Source organism: Xenopus laevis, chromosome 5L (assembly GCF_017654675.1).
Source record: "Xenopus laevis strain J_2021 chromosome 5L, Xenopus_laevis_v10.1, whole genome shotgun sequence".
Lineage (NCBI taxonomy): Eukaryota > Metazoa > Chordata > Amphibia > Anura > Pipidae > Xenopus > Xenopus laevis.
In genome coordinates this window covers 126807724-126825623 of record NC_054379.1, presented here as the reverse complement: position 1 = coordinate 126825623, position 17900 = coordinate 126807724, and the positions used below count along the sequence as shown (strand labels likewise).

Sequence of the window (17900 nt, the reverse complement as noted above, 5' to 3'; positions counted from 1 at the left end):
ACGGAATGGCTGTCTCCCATAGACTCCATTTGATCCAAATAATCCAAATTTTTACAAATGATTTCCTTTTTCTCTGTAATAATAAAACAGTAGCTTGTACTTGATCACAACTAAGATATAATTAATTCTTATTGGAAGCAAAACCAGCCTAATGGGTTTATTTAATGTTTAAATGAATTTTTTAGTAGACTTAAGGCATGAAGACCCAAATTACGGAAAGATCCGTTATCCGGAAAACCCAAGGTCCTGAGCATTCTGGCTAAAAGGTCCCATACCTGTACTATAAATGCTTCCCAGCAACTGGGAGACCAAAGAAAGAGGATATTGATTAAAAAAATATTATATATTAATGAATATAATAATAAATCCAGTTTTACTGTTCCTTATTGATAAATGAAAAATGTTCAATAATACTGAAGACTAACCCACATGCCCCCTCTCCCAAAACGACATAATGCAAACCCAAGTTCCCTTTCCCTTTCTCCTTTATTATTGCTTCCCATATTTAGTAGTTACAAGCATCAGGGTATGGTAGTCTTGGTGTCAGAGGCAAATGCAGTAAATTGGTTGATGGAAGCAAGGAGAAAGCAGAGGTTCCATCAACCACTTATTTTCTTTTTTTATGTTTAAATGTTTTTATTCAGGTCCCTGGTTCCCTGCTTAATTGTCTATGATTTGTTGATGTCTGACATGGTGCTGAGTACAGGTATAGGATCTGTTATCCAGAAATCCATAATTCAGAAAGTATTATAGACTCCATTTCAATCAAATAATTCAGATTTTCAAAAATGATTTCCTTTTTTCCTCTGTAATAATAAAACAGTACTTTGTATTTGATGTCACCAAGTGGCATGAATCCACATTGGAGGCAAAACAATCCTATTTGTTTTTTTTAATGTTTAAATTGTTTTTTATTGACTTGGAGATCCAAATTTTAGAAACATCCCTTATCCGGAAAATTTTGTAAAGAATCCTATTCATATTGTAACAAGGTCTTGTAAAAAAGAAAATACTGTGATGTGATTGTACACAACTGCAATGAATTATAATCAAACACATCCAATCACAGTTGGGATTTCCACATGAAGATGTCTGGATTAACCAAAAAAAAAACTAACCCTAAGGACAGAGACAACTGCTGCTATTTCGGGAGATTAGTTGCCCAGCCACAAATCGCTTCTTCTTCTGGCAATTAATCTCCCCGAACTGCCTTCCCGCCGGCTAGAATGTAAATTGCCAGTGGAATGGCACTCAGAATGTTTTGTTTTCCGAAAGTCGTCTGAAGTTACCTCGCGAGGAATCTTCGGGCGACTTCGGAAAGCCGAGGCAGTTCGGGGAGATAAGTCTCCCGAAGAAGAAGCGATTTGACGCTGGGTGACTAATCTCCCGAAATAGCAGCATGTGTCTCTGTCCTAACTTGGATCCTAGCAACCAGATAGCTGTTGCTTTCCAATTTAGAGAGCTACTAAACAAAAAGCTAAAGCAACAACAAAACACTAGGACCTACTGCAAACAGTCTTATCACACTTATAGTACCCCACCAATAAACAATGCATAATGCATTTCCCTGATTTTAAACCATTTTTCTGGTCCTTTAAAAACATACAATGGGGGTTGTTCTGTATATTTGATGTAAAACAGAATTTATATTGTTAACTAGAGCAGACTGTGTTTCCTTAATTGGTTATGGACTGGGAGGGGAAAAAACAGCAACACATAGGGAGATTTGTGTTTCCTTTTTCTGTACATAAATGTAAATGTAGCAAAGTAGAAATAGAATATGTAAAGCATTGCAGTCATCACACATTCCCTGGGACTTCTCACAAGCTGCAGACTGATTTCTTAGCCAACATCCTGGCAACATCAAGTTGTCTTAGCCACGTCTTTTCTTTAAACTCACTGGGCGAAAAAAAAGAAAAAACAGAAATATATTTGTACATTTAAATAATGACCTAAAAATAAGAAGAATAAGAATTTATGGGAAACATTAAAGGCATGTACTAAAAGAAAAATAATAGAAACCTTTATGTTGGTAATAATCATAGGGTAACTGCAACCAAATGTTTGACTTTAATTGTACATATGCCATAATCCTCCAGAAGATTTTGGGCAAATTATATGACTGCCTTATAGAACCTACATTGTAAACCAGGGAAATTAAAGGGAAAATATACCAAGCCTAAAGGGTTAGTTTCACATTGGATTATCTTTTAGTATGTTATGGAATGGACTTTTTTAGCCACTTTTAAATTGCTCTTCAACTTATATTTGTATCGTTTTTGAATCACGTGCTTTCTTCTTGTGACTTTTTTAAGCTTTCTGATGGCAACTACGGCTAAAAAACGATTGCTCTGTGAGACTACTATTTTATTGCAACTATCGATTGCAGGGGGCCCAGTAAAGCCCTAATTAATGAGCACTTTCAATGGATCTTGGTAGAACCAATATTTTGGGGCCATAAATTGAATTTGCTGTTGGGCCCAGTAACATCTAGTAATGCCAGTGCCCTTTCCGATTTATTCTCCAGTCTTTCATTCAAGCGCTGCCTGATAACTAGGGTAATGAACCCTAGCAACCAGCTGCTAAAGTTAAATAATTGAAAAAACATAAACACAGAAAACAAGAATACCAAGTGTCAGAATATCAATGTACACACCAAACTAAATGTTAAAGTTCCCAAACAATGGGAAGCAGAGCTATGATGGGAGGATCATCCTAAATGCCAGTTAGGGTGAGATTTGTGGAAAATGCCTATTTGTTCTGCTTGGAATAGAACCAGGGATCAGGTGTTTAGTGGCTGCTGGCTCCTGGCTAAGCCATAGGAGCTGACACTTTGTTGCGAGTCAGAGTCTTAAACCAAAAAACTCTGGAATTCATTAGCAAAGGTTATTTTTACGGAAATGTTATTCTATATCTTTAATGGAAAAAGTGGCTTCTAGTTATCAAACTGTCATTGAAAGTATATATCTTTTTCCCCAAAACATGTGTCACAGAGGTCATTATTTTACTCATCATGCATAGTTATGAAAGTAATGGGATGTTACCCAGTGGGCACATGTATGTGAGAAGTAGTGATCTCTGTGCATGCACCCGGGTCTGGCCAAGGGAGTGCCCAGATTTATGGGGGCAGCACCAAAAGGCTATTTTATTTAATATGGTAGGGACATCATAGCTGTCAGCAGACTTACATTCTCATGGGACACAGCCCCATTCTACACAATTATGATAACATCATGTAATATCTAAATCTCATAGAAACATACCTGGCCAGACCTAGGCAATGAATTGCATTTTCTCTCGGTGTCCTTCCGCTGTACTTTGAGAAAGATTTCAGACTTGAGTTCAGAATGATTACAGCATGCGGATCAGTCAGCTTCTGAGGGCGGCCATTGCCAGGATTCACAAGAGGAGGAAGAGGAACATGAGCAGTCCAAGAATTTTCAAAAGTGTCATCAATAGAGGCATCTTTATTTCCACTTCTTGTGTGATTTGTTGGTGTTTGGTGAATTGGTGGCAACTTCATTTTCTGCTCGTTACCATTTGTCAGTGTATTATTATTAACTTTGTTGGTCCCATATTTTGTGCTGGTGTTAATTTTAGAATCGTCTGTCTCTTTTCTCCCCTTTTCATGATCAAAGCCATGCATCCCTCTAGAAGTCATCTTAGGTTCTGTGAAACCATTCACAACTACAGTGTCCCCTACACGGGGCTTGAATTCCACAAGCCTCTTCTTCACCCTCCAGATATGTCTCTGAGCCACAAAAAGCCATTTTTTCACTTTAATGTAGATACTCATTGGAAGAGAAATGTTTGGAAAAGAGACAACTGACCATGTTTTCATTACCAAGTATAAAACACAGTCCTTGTGTGTAAGTGAGGTGCATATTCTCAGGGGTGTCTGACCCACAGGATTCCGGCACTGCAGACATAAAACATTATGGGCAATAAATGCCTTCAGCACCAGAAGTCGCCCGGCTTCAGCAGCAGCGTGAATGGCACATTTCCCAACATCCGGATGATCTGTCTCACAGCACCATTCTCTGTAGGGATGAACTCCAACAGCTTCATCAGCCCGCACACCTTTATTCAGAAGCCACTGAGCAAGTTCCAGGTGGCCAAAATGTGCCGCCATGTAAAGGGCCACTCTTTCTTGGTACCTGCTTAAAATAAAATTGTATAACAGATTTGTATAATATATGAAAATACATAAATAGGTCGCTAAATAAATGAGTAATGGATTAATTAAACCAACAAAAACTAACAAATGTCTAGTTGTAACTTGGATGTAGTGGGATTTCCATGGTTCTATTAACAGGTTGTGCCAAAAGGTGCTACTGACTTGTATCCACAAGCACAAACTGGCTCACTAATTTGTATCCCTTCCTCACTCTGCAAAACTAGCCCCAACTTACACCCCAATTTAAAAACATGCAAAGTAAATACTGCTTGTTTTGGCACAAAGGTGCTGGGTGCAACAGATTGCATGGCCGTATTGACCCCGAAAAACATCAACGTTCATAAAGTACACTAAGAACACAAACACCTAAGCACCAGCACAAACACCAACACAAACACCTAAGCACCAGCAAGTGGAACTCAATACAAAAAAGCATACAAATGTGTGTGTGCACTTGTGTGCATGTGGGTCTGTAAGTAATGAGCAATTTTTGGCATTTAGTCATCCAGAAAATGAATAACCCTGTAGACAGCGGAACCATTTGCCATTTGTTTGACCAGCAATTGGTTGCAATTACAAACATTTCGTTTTTTTAGTGTCCCTTTACTATATTTCTTTAATTGCTGAACTTTAATATCCTTTATATTGTGCCAACATGATATGAAGTGATTTCCATGTTGTTCAATGATTCCCATCAGTCCCTGGCCCAGCAGAGCTTACAATCTAAATCCCTATCACAAGCACACACACACACATACTAAATATAATCAGAAGCCATTGGAGCTGCTGGTATGTTTTTGTACTGTGAGAACAAACCTAGAGGGAAACAGAAGAATATTCAAACTCCACACAGATACTTATTTAAGCAGAACTGAACCCAAACCACTAGAACTATAAATGCACAATGCTGAGCACTCTGGCACTTTGCTGCCCTAATATAATAATGGAATGAAGCCAAATTAGAATATTTGTGCTATGGGTCAGGTTAAACTAATATTTCCAGGCATTGTTTCAGGTGTTTTACTCTGTGACAGCCCTCAGGTGTGTTCTGGGGCAGTAATAGCTGCAAATATTTGCTATAACATATCTCTGATGTGAATATGTGTTGATATGACCTGTGCCAGGAGTTAGATCTCTGTTATTACTGATATTATCCGAGTAATTCAGAGGTTAGTTGACTTGCAGGCACGTAGCACCAGTGCAGTCTGAAAGGAAAGGCCTCTGTAGGCAAAAAACCATGTATCTTTATTATTTACAGCTAACTTGCTAATAGTCCAGAGAGTTTAGAATGGGCAGGGAGTGGCCAGACTGATCTTGTGCCTTGAGAACAAAGATAAAAGAAATGTAATACTTCCTTGTTGTTAAAAAAACAATTCCCCAAGCAGACTCTGAAGGAGTTCAGTTGTTTTCAGATGGAACACCAAAAAATAAAGTATGTTTTCAATTACTTTCTATTTGTGACCTTTTTTTTCTCATATTGAAGTTTCACTTTCATAATAATAATAATTTGGTCTTTCCAAAACAGCTCGAGGAGGGGGGTCCACTGACTCAGCAACTGTTCTAAATTGATACATTTAGTTGATACATTTCTTATCTTTGTCCCTGCTGAGCAGAATCCATGGGTTTCATTACAGGCAGCTGTTAGAATTGATACAATAGTTGCTAATATTCCACAGATGCTGCTGAGAAATGTATTAACTAAGTTGCAAAACAGTTTAGAATCTTCACCTGAATTACTGAGCTGCCAGACTCAAACACCAGAGACCAGGGACATTAATCTTTAAGGGGTGGTTCACCTTTAAGTTAAGTTATAAAGGAGCCAATTCTTAGCAACTTTTCAATTGGTCTCCATTATTTAATTATTTATAGTTTTTTAATTATTTGCCTTTCTTTCAAATTGGGCTCACTGACCATACCTCTTTATAGCTCCTCTTTCTATTCATGTCCTCTCCTGTTCATATTCCAGTTTATTATTCAAATCAATGCATGGTTGCTAGGGTAATTTGGACCCTAGCAACCATCTTGCTGAAACTGCAAACTGATGAGCTTCTGAATGAAAAGCTAAATAACTCAAAAAACGCAATTAATAAATAGAAAGACAAATTGCAAGTTGTCTCAGAATATCAGAATTTTCGAAAATTGGTAAAAAATAGAAAATAATTGAAAAAAGTCTTTATTTCTGAAAACAACTGAACTGAAAATGTGTTTGAAGGTAGACAACCCCTTTAAATGGGTGCAGAATTATAACTGCATCTATATAAATGGTTGGTAAGACTCACTTAAAACAAAAAACTCTTTATTTCACATACCACTTGTGTCCAACATTTCAGTCCACAAATAGTGACTTGTGCAAATCTTAAATATCCATAACCATTGTGAAAATGGAGATAAAAGGAGATCAATCAATTAATTCATTCCTCAGTGAAGTTAATTTGAATATGCAAAATACCAAACATATTGAAGTGCATTTTATTTGTCTATCCACTAGGGGGCCCATTTACTTAGCTCGAGTGAAGGAATAGAAGAAAAAATACTTCGAATTTCGAAATGGTCAAATATGGCTACTTCGACCATTGAATAGGCTACTTCGACTTGAACAATTCGAAGTAAAAATCATTAGACTATTCGAGCATTCGATAGTCAACGTACTGTCTCTTTAAAAAATACTTCCACCCCCTAGTTCGCCACCTAAAACCTACTAAGGCTAATGTTAGCCTATGGGGAAGGTCCCCATAGGCTTCCTAACAATTTTCTGATCGAAGGAAAATCCTTCGATCGATGGATTAAAATTCTTCGAATCATTCTATTCGAAGGATTTAATCGTTCAATCAAACGATTATTCCTTCGATCGTTCGGTCGTAGGAATAGCGCTAAATCCTTCGACTTCGTTAATTAACCCTCGATATTCGACCCTATGTAATTCTGCCCCCTAGTGTCTCACATATCAATCATAGAGTGACAGTGCATTCAATCATGTTGCTATATCGAATATACCATAGCAACCGTGCATATTACTAAAATATACGTTGTAGTGTAAATTTCTAAATATTAAAGGGGAACTCCAAACCAAAATTTGATAAAGAGGCCCACATAACACACAAACCCCTAATATACCCATCACAGTTACCTGTTTCTTTAAAAAGTATTTTTAGTTTTATGCAGTTCTTCTCTTTCTGCATCATTTGAAATCCTGGCAGGGAAGGAGGGACTAAACACTGATGTTACAAATTGTAACAACTTCTTCACAGCTTACAGACAGCATACAGGAACTACATTACCCACAATGCATTGCACTGTGATGGTCTGTTCCTTATTGAAATCACGTGTGCAGTGAATTGTGGGGTTTGAAGGATGCAGGCTGAGGACAGATGGCTGTTGATACGAAGTAACAATAGTCAGTCAGCTCAGCAAAGTAGTCAGATCAGCAGGAGAGCAGGGGGCTAGGCTTAGGGGACTGTCAGAAACCATTAAAAATCTGCATATTTTTTAATTGATGTATATTGCAAAGTTGCTTGAAATTATGTTTACTTTTCAAAAAGCATGTTTTTAAAAATACATTATAATGTGTTACAGTGATCTAGGGGCACATTTACTAAGGGTCGAAGTGAATTTCCGAATTAAAAAACTTCGAATTTCAAAGTATTTTTTGGGTACTTCAACCATTGAATACGCCAAATTCGACTTCGAATATTCGACCATTCGAAAATCGAAGTACTGTCTCTTTAAAAAACTTCGACACTTTGCCACTTTAAACCTGTCGAATTGCTATGTTAGCCTATGAGGACCTCCTAGAACCTAGAGCCCAGAATTGGCTAAGTTTTAAAAAGTCAAAGTTTTTTTTTTTTGAACGATTTCTACAATCGATTCGAACGATTTCTACAATCGATCGAAAGATTTTACTTCGACCGAAAACGGCCAAAAAATTCAAAAAGAAAACTTCGACTATCAAATTTGGCCAATTCGATGGTCGAATTTCAAGTTCTTTAACTTCAACCCTTGATATATCTGCCCCCAAGTGTCAGATTTAACAATGTATAAAAGGTTTAAAAACATGTTACACTCATTAAAATGTTAAAAAATGACGCAGTGTATCTAGTTTACCTCACCAGTGTGCTTCAATTAGAGGATTAAAAGTTGCTATGATATATTTGATATAGCAACATGATGGAATGCACTGTCACTCTATGATTGATAGACAACTAGTGGATAAACAAGTGAAACGCACTTCAATATGTTTAATATTTTGCATATTCAAATTAACTTTATTGAGGCATGAATTAATTTATTGTTTGATCTCGTTTGGACTCCTTTTTCACAGTGGTTATGGGTTTTTAAGATTTGCACAGGTGACTATTTGTTATCCTTGAGAAAGGTCCTTATGTGGACCGAAACTTTTGGACAAGTGGTATGTGAAATAAAGTTTTTTTGTTTTAAATTGAATACAAGAGACTGCTGATCCTTACCAACCACATGTATACTTAACGACCATTCACCTCAACAAATTGTGTGCAGACACATTGACTTTGATGTATATATATATATATATATATATATATATATATATATATATATATATATATATATATATGTATATACTTTATATCAGGTTCTGAACTCTAAATGATCTTCCTTATTAGCAGGTGCAGGGCCAAATTGCGATATACACTAGATCAGAAGGACCCGCACCCAATTGGAGAAATTTACTTACCTGCAAAAATTCACCAGCGACAGCTTCGGACCCATTGCTATACTTCGCCAGGCTAAAATTCGCTCAGACAACGCAAGTTTACTAAAATCCAAAGTTGTGTCCAGGGCGCCGAACGCTGACAAATTTTCGCTAGCGTTACCTCGCAATCAAAGCGAAGCTGCGCTAGCATTCAATTATGCCTAGCAAAACTTCGTTAGAGGTCTTTACGCTAATTTGCATACGGCGGGAAAGTTGAATTGACGTATATGTTGCAGCAAATACATTACATTACACAAGTCCAGGGAACCAAAGAAAATAGAGATGTTTTATGCCCTACACATGAGCCCTCTGTATAGTTTATGTTCCATATGTTAGAAAATGTATGGGGGAACCCGGTTACCCAAAAAAATATTTTAAGGACTTTTGCAGGCTATGAAAAAATGAAAAGACGCCAGCATTGTTTGGGACTTAGAAACTTTTTCCACTAAAAATATGAAATAAGTAACAGAGGATTAAGGAGGATCGATGCCCTCCAATGCACTTCACCTGGTCTGAACTGGCAAAGGCAAGTCTGGCAAAAGAGATAACGTTCAGTAAAATCCACATCTTAGTGAATTTACGGAGTAATATCCATTCGCCAGAGCAAACTTTCGCCTGTCGATAGAGTGCGAATGAGCGATAGCATCTGTCTCTTTCGCTAGCAAAGTTACGACTGCGCCCATTAATAAATCGGCGAAGTGCCTAAAAGCGGTAACGCTGGCGAATTGTCGCCAGTGTTAGTCACTTCATCAAAATCTTTTATTGATCATACGTGCATATTCAATGTTTCGGCCCACATTAGGGCCTTTATCAGCGTTATATATATATAGGTCCGCACTCCTCTCCAAACAATTTGTTGCGGTGCACGCAGTTAGTTTTAGTTTGGTTTAAATTGAATACAAGAGATTGCTGGTCCTTACAAACCATACATACATACACATATATATATATATAAATTTAAGCCAGTGTCATATTGCCTAATATACATTTTCCCTGTTTGCCATAAGGCATGTCCATTACATTTTTCAACACAGGCAAGTTCGCTTTATAAATAGAAAGTTTTAATATATTCGTATGTATATTCGTATGTATTCTTTTAGCAGGATATTTGTCTTCCCAACCCAGAAAATATGTGTTGTCAATGTGTAAAGGGGGAAATGTGAAAGGTTGTAAACTTGACGAGTGACATGTTTCTGGCTTATATACAATGTGTCTTTTATTTTTCAGATATTTACCTGTCTCACTGAATGTATGATGCAATATTATGTTATGATTTTATGTGCTACATTGTCAGTACTATCATAATGATAACGGTATATAGCAAACATTTTTGTAATATATGGTATCTAATATTATGTGAATGGGGACAAATATTAGTTAAATAAATTTGGTATGGATACGGGACACCTGGCTTATGATAATCCCTGGTAGCCAAGTGGGACAAGCCTCACATTTTCTGTAAGTATGATTATATACTTAGAACAGAGTTCACGGAGGATTTTTCCCCTCTGAGGCATATTGGGGAGGCTGTAGGCAGAGGCTGAATCAACTAGCAGTTAGGCAGGTTTCATTTAGGCAAAAGGTTGAACTTGATGGATGTACATTTTGTAAAGGGGTTGTTAACTTTTAGTATGATGTAGAAAGTGATATTCTGAGACAATTTGCAATTGGTTTTCATTTTTTATTATTTGTGAGTTTTTTTGAGTTATTTAGCCTTTTATTCAGCAGCTCTCCAGTTTACAATTTTTGTTGCTAGGGCTTAAATTACCCTGGTAACCATGAACTAATTTAAATAATAGACTGGAATATGAATAGGAGAGGGTCTGAAAAGAAAAATGAGTAATAAAAGTAGCAATAACAATAAGGGGCACATTTACTTAGCTCGAGTAAAGGAATAGAATAAAAAATACTTCGAATTTTGAATGTTTTTTTTGGCTACTTCAACCTTCGACTACGACTTCAACTTCGAATCGAATGATTTGAATTAAAAATCGTTCGCCTATTCGACCATTCGATAGTCGAAGTACTGTCTCTTCGACCTCCTACTTCGCCACCTAAAACCTACCAAGCGTCAATGTTAGCCTATGGGGAAGGTCCCCATAGGCTTTCTAGCAAATTTCTGATCGAAGGAATTTTGCCGATCGATGGATTAAAATCCTTCGAATCGTTCGATATTCGACTGTCGAAGTTAAATCCTTCGACTTCGAATATCAAAGTCGAAGGATTTAGCGCTATTCGATCGAACGAAAACCGCTAAATCCTTTGTCTTTGATATTCGAAGTCGAAGGATTTAACTTCGACAGTCAATAATCGAGGGTTAATTAACCCTCCATATTCGACCCTAAGTAAATGTGCCCCTAAATGTGTAGCTTAACAGAGTATTTGTTATTTTGGATAGGGTCAGTGACCTCCATTTGAAAGCTGTAAAGAGTCAGAAGAAGAATTTAAAAAAACTATAAATAAATAATAAATAATGAAGACCAATTAAAAACCTGCTTATAAATGGCCATTCTATAATGTACCAAAAATTAACTTAAAGGTGAACCATCCCTTAAAACACATCCACTATTTTACATATAAAGAGTGAAGTGTGCACAGTTGTGGATATACTGATCGGGTGACTTGATGACCAATTTAATTTTTTTTCACCCAACGTAACAGTGAATGTATGTAGGTATTAGCTCTGGGATCGGCTGTACAGAAAACACACAGTACATATAGATACCTGAGCACTTCTTGCTTGCTTACTAAGTAACGTTGAACATTCTTCTTGTGTCCAGTGACACATGCCTTAAGGAATTCCTTCCAGCCATCCCAAACATCCATTCTCAGTGTTGCACCTTAAAGGCACACAAGAAGAAATAAGTGTAAGAGACGCTCCGAATCCAAAAAATGCATACTTCTATTTCTGTGCATTTTAGGTGCAACTCTGACAAAGGATATGTGGGATGGCTGCAAGGTGTGCAAGTGTCTTGGGCACAAGAAGATCCAGTAGACTGGAATATACATTGACAATCTGTTTTCTGTACAGCCATTGCCCATTGATACTGAGAGTTACACTAAGAATACATAGAAAGTGTAATGCTAGGGATATAGCTAATTCTGGATTTAGCCATATCCCAGTACTTTTTACAAAATTTAGATTGGTCTCAATCCTAATTGTATAAACTTGGAAGCTGAAGGCTATGGCATCTGCCTGTCACTGGATTTTGCCACTAAATTCTTATGAGTGTTTTTGGGAATTGCAATTGAAAATGGGTTTGTTTGTCCTTTGCTATTGCATATTATATATATAATATATATATTTATGCGTTGGGTGGCACACCGCTTCAACTGTTGAGTACCCAGGTGCACGGCAAAATCATGTGAGTAGCATTCAAAAAGACCAGCAACACTGGGAGTTTTGGTGAAACAAATCAAACGTCTATAGTTTTAAAGTGCATATATACTATTTACTAACATACCGAGATCTAACTTGTAGTCACTCAGACAGTTGCAGTTATACATTTCTGTGCCTTGCCAAGTTCTCAGGGTGTAAACACTAACTGGGTATCCACTTTTCAGCGATATTAGTGTCTTCAGTCTGGAAACTCTTTCATTTAAAAGATAAACTCCACCAAATATCCCAATTCTCTCCTTGGTCACAGCATTAAATACATAGAGGGCCGGTTTAGTCTCTTCCTACAAAAATAAAATATATTATAAAATTATTGACAAGAATCATTTCACAAATTCATCCTTAATATCATAGCACTGTCCTAACAATTGTTGGATTATTACAGTGCCAGGCATAGGGTTGGGGGCTCCCAAGGCAAGTGGATTATGATTATAATTAATATAGCGCCAACATATTCTGCAGCGATGTACAATAAATGGACGTATAGCTTGTCAAGTGTTTGCAGGTCCCAATAAAGTTTGTGTGTTTGAGGGAGTGCAGAGTATGTGGAGAGAGTTCGCCAGAGTTGAAAGGTGTGAAGATTATGAAAAAAGGGGAAATGGGGAGTTAGTAAAGCTGAAAATTTTAAAGAATCTGGAATAAATTGAGTGAATTACCATTGGAGTGAGAGGGAAAATCTGAGCACAGAGATAAGCCAAAGGGGGATGTTACTGAAAGGAGTTTAGAAACAGCAGGTACATTAGTATTGTTAACGGGTATGTTAAAGTCACCTAGCAGTATGGATGGGGCATCAGATAAAAGGAGCAAACAAAGCCAGGCAGCAAAGTCAGAGGTCGTTATATGACAGTGATGCCAAACAGATATATATGAAAATTTGGATTGGATGTATATTAAATAAAATTAAGCTTAGTGCTTACATTTGTTTATTCAGCACCCCTTGAAATCCACTGGTGGACAGAGGTTGGATATCCCTTATGCATAAACTAAAATTATCTAACAATTTTTAAATTATATATAAGCTGCTCTTTGTGCATGAGAAGGTGCTGACAATACTCCCACTGGCAAGGCACCACATTCCAATTATCTGACGGGCAGTAAGAAAGCAGTAAGCGCATTTCGCACCATCATCATGCACAGCCCCATATATATTGCCGAAGATGTGAATTTCATCCCAAAATCACTAGAATACTATTCAGCTTCTTGCAAATGATTTGACTAATGCATTCTTTAGTACATAACATACTCATTTCAGTTCTGTCACACTGCTGCAACATTTATAAAAATAATTCTCCTGTTAATGTGGCAGGGTCCTATAATAGGCCATATGTTTGTACCATTACCTTTACAGTACATTTTATGGTTGAACAAACAGTGATCCCAACATCGGTGAGAACCCACTGATCTCTTAGCACTCCTCCTGCAAAAGTGAGCTCCAAAATCCTTCTTCCTTGTTTGTCATCTGACAGCTGGATGTGAAAATAGACCTGAAAGAGGTTCAGTGTTTTTGTTAAAAACAGAAAAAAGAAACCAAATTACCTAATTTTATTTGCACTTTATGGAATTCGCTAATAAGGGTAATGAGTTATCTGTTGTCGGGGGATAGTTATTATCCTGTTCCAATGCTTTTCTCCTCTTCACTGTGAGTTCTTTACAGTCAAACAAGACACCATTCAGTGATAGAAAATTTCTTTGGTTTATTAAAACCAAGGTTGTTTTATGGGACATCCACTTAACTTTTGGGGGAAAGGTACCGTCAATCAGACAACTTAAGCATAACATACAAAGCTAAATGGCAGGACTTCTATCTTGTGAACTCTCGTGGTACCATAGGTGCCCCTCCACCTAGAAATCACTATATTTCAAGTTGTACCTAAGAGAAATTCAAATGGATAGGGTTTATTAAAATGTTCTATGTTTGGGGAATTTATGTATTGGCAGTTAAAAAAAAATGCTGCAATTCTGATATTGGGAAGCAGAATTGTTGAAGCCATTCATTTTAGACCTATGAGAACAGTGTCATACTGGAAACCCGTGGGCCTACTGGAGAACTTGAATCCAGGGCTTTGCCACCAACGACTGCCACAAATCGCTACACACACACACACCTGCTGCACGACAGACCCACGGCCCGCAGGGCACACTATGGTTGCAGTCCACCAGTATATAGGCAAGAGGGGAAAAGACATGACAATTCTCTTTCCTCAATGGCTGAACATGTCTTCTGCAACATATGGTAATGTCTCAGGTGAAGGGATAGTTATTATCCTGTTCCAATGCTTTTCTCCTCTTCACTGTGAGTTCTTTACAGTCAAACAAGACAACCTAACTAGTGTAATGACTGGAAACAAAATTACACAATTTACATATAGTAGAACCCAACTTTTATGTACCTAGAATTTATGTTTTCCTGGAAACGACAGCGTTTATTTGTGGTCCGGTGTAATCACTGTTAATTTTTTACTAAAAGCGGGGGTTCCTATAAAATATCTACCACTTACACTTCCCCGCTTAGTTAACATAGCAATATCCTCATTGCTAACTGAATAATAAAACACACACCCAGCCCATCTCACATACTTTTCCAGTTCTTTGCCCAAGATATGTAAGCCAACAGAAGCTATAAAATAAATAAGCTTATAGGGCTTATGGGTTAATTGAAAGATTTAGGCCACTGAGTGAATGTTATTTAATAGTTAGGTCACCTGTTTCTGCTGAACTGTACCTAGGCACTGTGCCTGTATATGCCAATACAAAACAAGATACTGGAAACTGGAAGTTTTCCAGCTCTGACTGTAGAGAAGGGACCATCCAAATGTGTTTTTAGTACAAAAATAATTCTAAGATAAGTAATAAAAGGTAAGCAATAAAAAGTTTACAGTAATATTGTAAAGGCAGAAGAACGTCTAAAAATATAAAACACGAAGCCCAATAGAAAAGTTTCTAATGAAAGGACATTCTATAGCATACTTACAGCTAGGTCCATAAATATTTGGACAGAGACAACTTTTTTTCTAATTTTGGTTCTGTACATTACCACAATGAATTTTAAATGAAACAACTCAGATGCAGTTGAACTGCAGACTTTCAGCTTTAATTCAGTGGGGTGAACAAAAAGATTGCATAAAAATGTGAGGAATTAAAGCCTTTTTTTAACACAATCACTTGATTTCAGGGGCTCAAAAGCAATTGGACAATTGACTCAAAGGCTATTTCATGGGCAGGTGTGGGCAATTCCTTTGTTATGTCATTATCAATTAAGCAGATAAAACCCTGGGGTTGATTTAAGGGGGGGGGGGAATGCCTGTATGTGGAAGATTTTGCTGTGAACAGACAACATGCGGTCAAAGGAGCTCTCCATGCAGGTGAAACAAGTCATCCTTAACTGCAAAAAAACAGAAAAATTGCTACAATATTAGGAGTGGCAAAATCTACAGTTTGGTACATCCTGAGAAAGAAAGAAAGTGAAAGTTTGGTAATGTACAGAACCACAATTAGAAAAAAGTTTTCTCTGACCTAACTGTATATAAAGATCCTAGCAAACATGGAAAGAGTTGGGCATGTCTGTACCAAACAGGTAGCATTTTGGCACTGAGTGAATTCTCATTGACTAAGTCTAGTGGCATTTAAATAGGCTAATGTGCTTCAGAAAAGCAAGTGAGTATGATTAATATAATAAAAAACTTTCCAGTACAATGAAGTATACTTTTTGTCAATACATCTACTGGGAACATTCTAATCTCTATTTGATTGTCCCTCTGTGACATTTAATATCAGAGATTGGTGTAAATACAATTACCTTAATCATCTGTTTGACATCATAGACAGTTTGGCCAGGATGAACGTCAAAAGGTTCACAAAGACCTTCAAAAGCTATAAACACCCTCATTCTCTAGAGAAACAATCCAGTCTGGCTCCGACATCCGCTGTGTGCCCCAGGCAGTGTGTAAGCGATTCCTTTGGATCAATAGACTGCAGTGCCGAAAGGAGAGTTGTCCTCTTATTGCCTCCTATGAGTTTTTTTTTCCACAGTAGCTGGTAGTCAGAGAGACTGTTTTCCCTGCCAAAATGAACAGGAAAAATATCTCCACCCATTCTTTAGTGATACGGTAAACAAGGGCACTGTTTGCAGGTTTAATATTGTATCATGAGCAGCTACGGGCAGCAGAGAACTAACACACACTCCTTCCCTTGGGCTGAGTACTGGGAAGCCTTAACAACTTAATCTGCTTGATTCATAATGTTTGAAGAGTTTGAGGTGTTTACATAACCTATACAATATTTACTCACCAGTTTATGTTACATGCACATACACATTTAATGCTAAAGTTGTTATAACAACCCAATATCTGCCCTTTAAATAATAAGAAAAATGTTAACTATACAGTATGTGTTTGAGCTAGGAAGAGAGAACTACTGCTCTGAACCGCCAGTCACAGAAAGTGGCATACCACAACCAGCCCTTGGTTCCCTGCAGTTTCTCAAATGAATAGAAGGTTCCCTACAATCTCACAGCCCCAGATGTATGTACTATAGAATGGTACATCGATTATATTGAAAGATCTTGTGAGCAGGGCCCCTCTGATACCATTTATTCTGTAACCCTTATTAAATTATTGTTATTAAATTATTGTAGGATCCCCCTTTTTGATATAAAATAATGCAAAGTGAAGCGTAACTTACTGGCGTTATGGAAATAAATGATGATAAATTATGATGATATAAGACCTCTGAAAAAGAAGAGTTCATTGCTAGAAATGTAGCATCAAAAAGATTTTATGTGAATTTTTAGTGCAGTGTAGCTGTCTAAAAGATATAGCTGCCTTGTCACGCTAGGTAGCATGTTAGTATAATGCAGGTATGGGATCTCATATCTGGAAAACCAATATTGTGTATTGTACAGTATCAGAATAAAGACTAACAGTGAAAGTTCCATATGCAGGAGAGAGTATTCAGATTATTTTTGTCTGTGTATGAGTCCTTATCTTCATAGCTAGGAAACACCAGCAAAACAAAAAATTCCAGATAATGACTTACTGTTCCTGCGAGGCAAAAGTATTGGTGTATGTGAAGAAACTGCTGAAAGTCTAGTAAACTTGCATAGTCTGTAATACAGAATGTCATGCCGCCATCTTTGCACTCTAGGACTGTAGAGTAGGAGTAAAGTCCCTTGACATTCAAAGCAAGTGCTGCCACACCCAACATCTAATCTATTAGAATAGTAAATGTGCAAAGTCATAAAATGTAATGTCATTTTTATTTATACGCCGCTCATGTAACAATAACCTATCCCATAAAACAAACAAACAAAGCAGAGCGTTTGGAGGTGCCCCTCAGATGAATAAATATATCATGTGCCCATAGGTGGCAAGTTCCCGACAGGGAGAATTTCCAAGTCACTGTTTTAATTGCTGCAGTTGGTGTTGTAAAGTTATTAATTGGTGTTGGGTGTCATATTGCTCAAAATCATTATGCACCTTTAAGGAATAGTTCCCAGGAGTACTGCCAAATTGGAAAAGTCCATCTGTTAAGCGCATAGTTAAGTAAACGTCTCCTTTATGATGTATCTAAACCCCAAACCAACTTATTAGGCTTAAATATAT

At 37.2% G+C, this 17900-nt stretch overlaps 1 protein-coding gene across 1 annotated transcript; it reads right to left on the bottom strand.

Annotated features, from left to right (window-relative positions):
* Positions 1-1698: 1698 nt before the first annotated feature.
* On the bottom strand, positions 1699-16434 carry ankub1.L (ankyrin repeat and ubiquitin domain containing 1 L homeolog). The gene is made up of 6 exons (XM_018262460.2): positions 16097-16434; positions 13641-13784; positions 12368-12584; positions 11629-11743; positions 3264-4157; positions 1699-1899 (listed from the first exon to the last, which is right to left on the bottom strand). Exons 1-6 carry the CDS (start codon positions 16184-16186, stop codon positions 1821-1823), a joined length of 1539 nt encoding a protein of 512 aa, XP_018117949.1. The 5' UTR covers positions 16187-16434; the 3' UTR covers positions 1699-1820.
* Between the last annotated feature and the right edge of the window lie 1466 nt (positions 16435-17900).

What these genes read in the sequence shown, in the direction of transcription:
- ankub1.L (XM_018262460.2), bottom strand. Translation starts at nt 16,186, where the DNA reads ATGAGGGTGTTTATAGCTTTTGAAGGTCTTTGTGAACCTTTTGACGTT. An exon ending in TGACTACAAGTTAGATCTCG is followed by an intron (nt 11,744 to 12,367) that starts GTATGTTAGTAA and finishes TGTGCCTTTAAG; the next exon opens with GTGCAACACTGAGAATGGAT. An exon ending in CATTGCCTAGGTCTGGCCAG is followed by an intron (nt 1,900 to 3,263) that starts GTATGTTTCTAT and finishes TTTTTCGCCCAG; the next exon opens with TGAGTTTAAAGAAAAGACGT.